At 37.2% G+C, this 2,002-nt stretch overlaps 1 protein-coding gene across 1 annotated transcript; it reads left to right on the top strand.

The window, feature by feature from the left end:
* The first annotated feature begins 270 nt into the window (after nucleotides 1–270).
* On the top strand, nucleotides 271–1,497 carry LOC148502722 (52 kDa repressor of the inhibitor of the protein kinase-like). The gene has a single exon (XM_088449439.1). The coding sequence runs from the start codon at nucleotides 271–273 to the stop codon at nucleotides 1,495–1,497; it is 1,227 nt and encodes a 408-aa protein (XP_088305565.1).
* Nucleotides 1,498–2,002: the final 505 nt, after the last annotated feature.

A 2,002-nucleotide genomic window follows, 5' to 3' on the forward strand; every position in this document is an offset into this window, starting at 1 on the left:
TTAAAAGAAAGGGAAAAATCCAACTATTTTTCAGTGATATGTGATGCCACACCAGATGTTTCACATACTGAACAGAATGTTATTATTGTTCGTTATGTTGTTAACGATTCATTGACAGCAGTCTGGGCCATTCAAGAGAGGTTCATTGAATTTTTTGACTTTTACAACAAAACAGTAGAAGAGATAGCTGAAATGTTATTATCATGACTAAATTAACATGACATCAATGCTAACGACTGCAGAGGCCAAGGGTATGATAATGGAGCAAATATGTCTGGAAAAATCAAAGGAGTGCATGCCCGTATACAGGAGAAGTATCCTGCAGCTATATTTTGCCCTTGTGCTGCCCATTCCTTAAATCTTGTTGGTGTACATGCAGCATCGTGCTGTCCAGATGTGTTTACATTTTTTGGCTGTGTAAATCGCTTATATGTCCTATTTAGTTCAAGCCCTGAAAGACGGCATATTTTGAAAGAACAAATTGTAGGTTCCTTGCATGGCTTAAGTGACACCAGATGGAGCGCTAGAATTGAAGCAGTTCGGCCAATAACTCAAAAGCGTCCTGGTGTTATTGAAGCATTAAAGAAAATTATTTCATCTAGAAAACTTTCCAGTGAGGCTCATTCTGAGGCAGAAAGTCTAAGAGATTATGTCTTGTCTTTTAAATCCATACTGCTTTCCACATTCTGGATTAAGATCCTGCAAAGTTTTGAAGAAAGGAGTAAAATTCTTCAATCAAGATCAGTTTCCATGGATATAGGAGCAGCCAACATTAAGGCTCTTTTGGCAGAAATGCAGTCACTTAGGGATAAGTGGCCTGTTTTGCTTTCAGAGGCAAAACTTGTTGCTGACAGTATGCAAATTACAAAGGAGCTGAACCCACGTCATTGTAGGATTCCAAGCAGACGCAGTGGGGAAACCCTGTGTCATGAACAAGATGCTGAAACATCTTTCAAGGTGAAAGTGTTTCTTGTAGCACTGGATTCCATAATTTGTGAATTGAATCAGCATTTTGAATCAATGCAAAATATTTGCAATTTGTTTTCTCCTATTTTAAAATTAACAGTTATGAATGATGATGAATTGGTGATATCTGCTGAAGTTCTGGTCTCCAAATTTCCAAAAGATCTTACACCAGATTTAGTAGGTGAACAGCATCTTCAAAAAGTATATGATGCTACATTTAAGAGCCATTCAACACCACTGGACTTGCTTAATGCTATACATAGTGTACAGCTTCAAGGAAAATTTAGAGAGGTTTGCATTGCTATCAGAATTTTCACCAGCCTTCCACTTTCTGTGGCATTAGGCGAGAGAGAATTTAGCAAACTGGCCTTGATTAAGAATTACCTCCGCTCAACAATGAGTGAACAACGTTTGAATAGCTTTGCACTTCTTTCTATTGAAAACAAACTTGCACAACAACTGGATTTTAAAGACCTAATAAAGGAATTTGCATCTAGTAAAGTGAGAAGATGGTCAACTTGTCGTTCTTAGAAGACTCTTGAAGGTGTAACCACTAAAGCACTTTTTTTGTATATACAAAAAGCCTATATTATTTATTTTGATTCTATTTAATTTTTTAAAAGTTTTTCTAGGTTAAGTTATTATTTAGATTGGATGTTTTTGGCCAAAATATTAGACTAAAGGACTCTTGTTTACTTCATAACATCAGCATCCTGCTGTTAGGATCTGATACTTGTTTGGTCAAACTTTTTTTCATGGTTAGTTACAACATTTTTTGTTTAAAGGGTTAATTTAATGAGGGTGGTTAGGGATCTGCCTAAAGAGTCTACCTTGACAAGGTGGCAGGCTTAATAATTTTTGGCCAAAATATTTGACAATTTTTTTTCTTGTGTTTGAATAATTTGGGGGGGGCTGCCTGTTCTGTCAGTCCTGGGCCCCACAATTTCTGATGGCAGCCCTGCTCAGGAACATAGGTCTAGCTAGGCAGAGAGCACTATTGTACTGGAAGTGAGACAGAGTCAGGGAAGGGCTTTTA

This window comes from Taudactylus pleione, unplaced genomic scaffold, assembly GCF_031769625.1.
Source record: "Taudactylus pleione unplaced genomic scaffold, aTauple2 ptg000485l, whole genome shotgun sequence".
Classification (NCBI taxonomy): domain Eukaryota; kingdom Metazoa; phylum Chordata; class Amphibia; order Anura; family Myobatrachidae; genus Taudactylus; species Taudactylus pleione.

Coding starts and splice junctions, on each gene's coding strand:
- LOC148502722 (XM_088449439.1), top strand. CDS start 271: ATGTCTGGAAAAATCAAAGGAGTGCATGCCCGTATACAGGAGAAGTAT.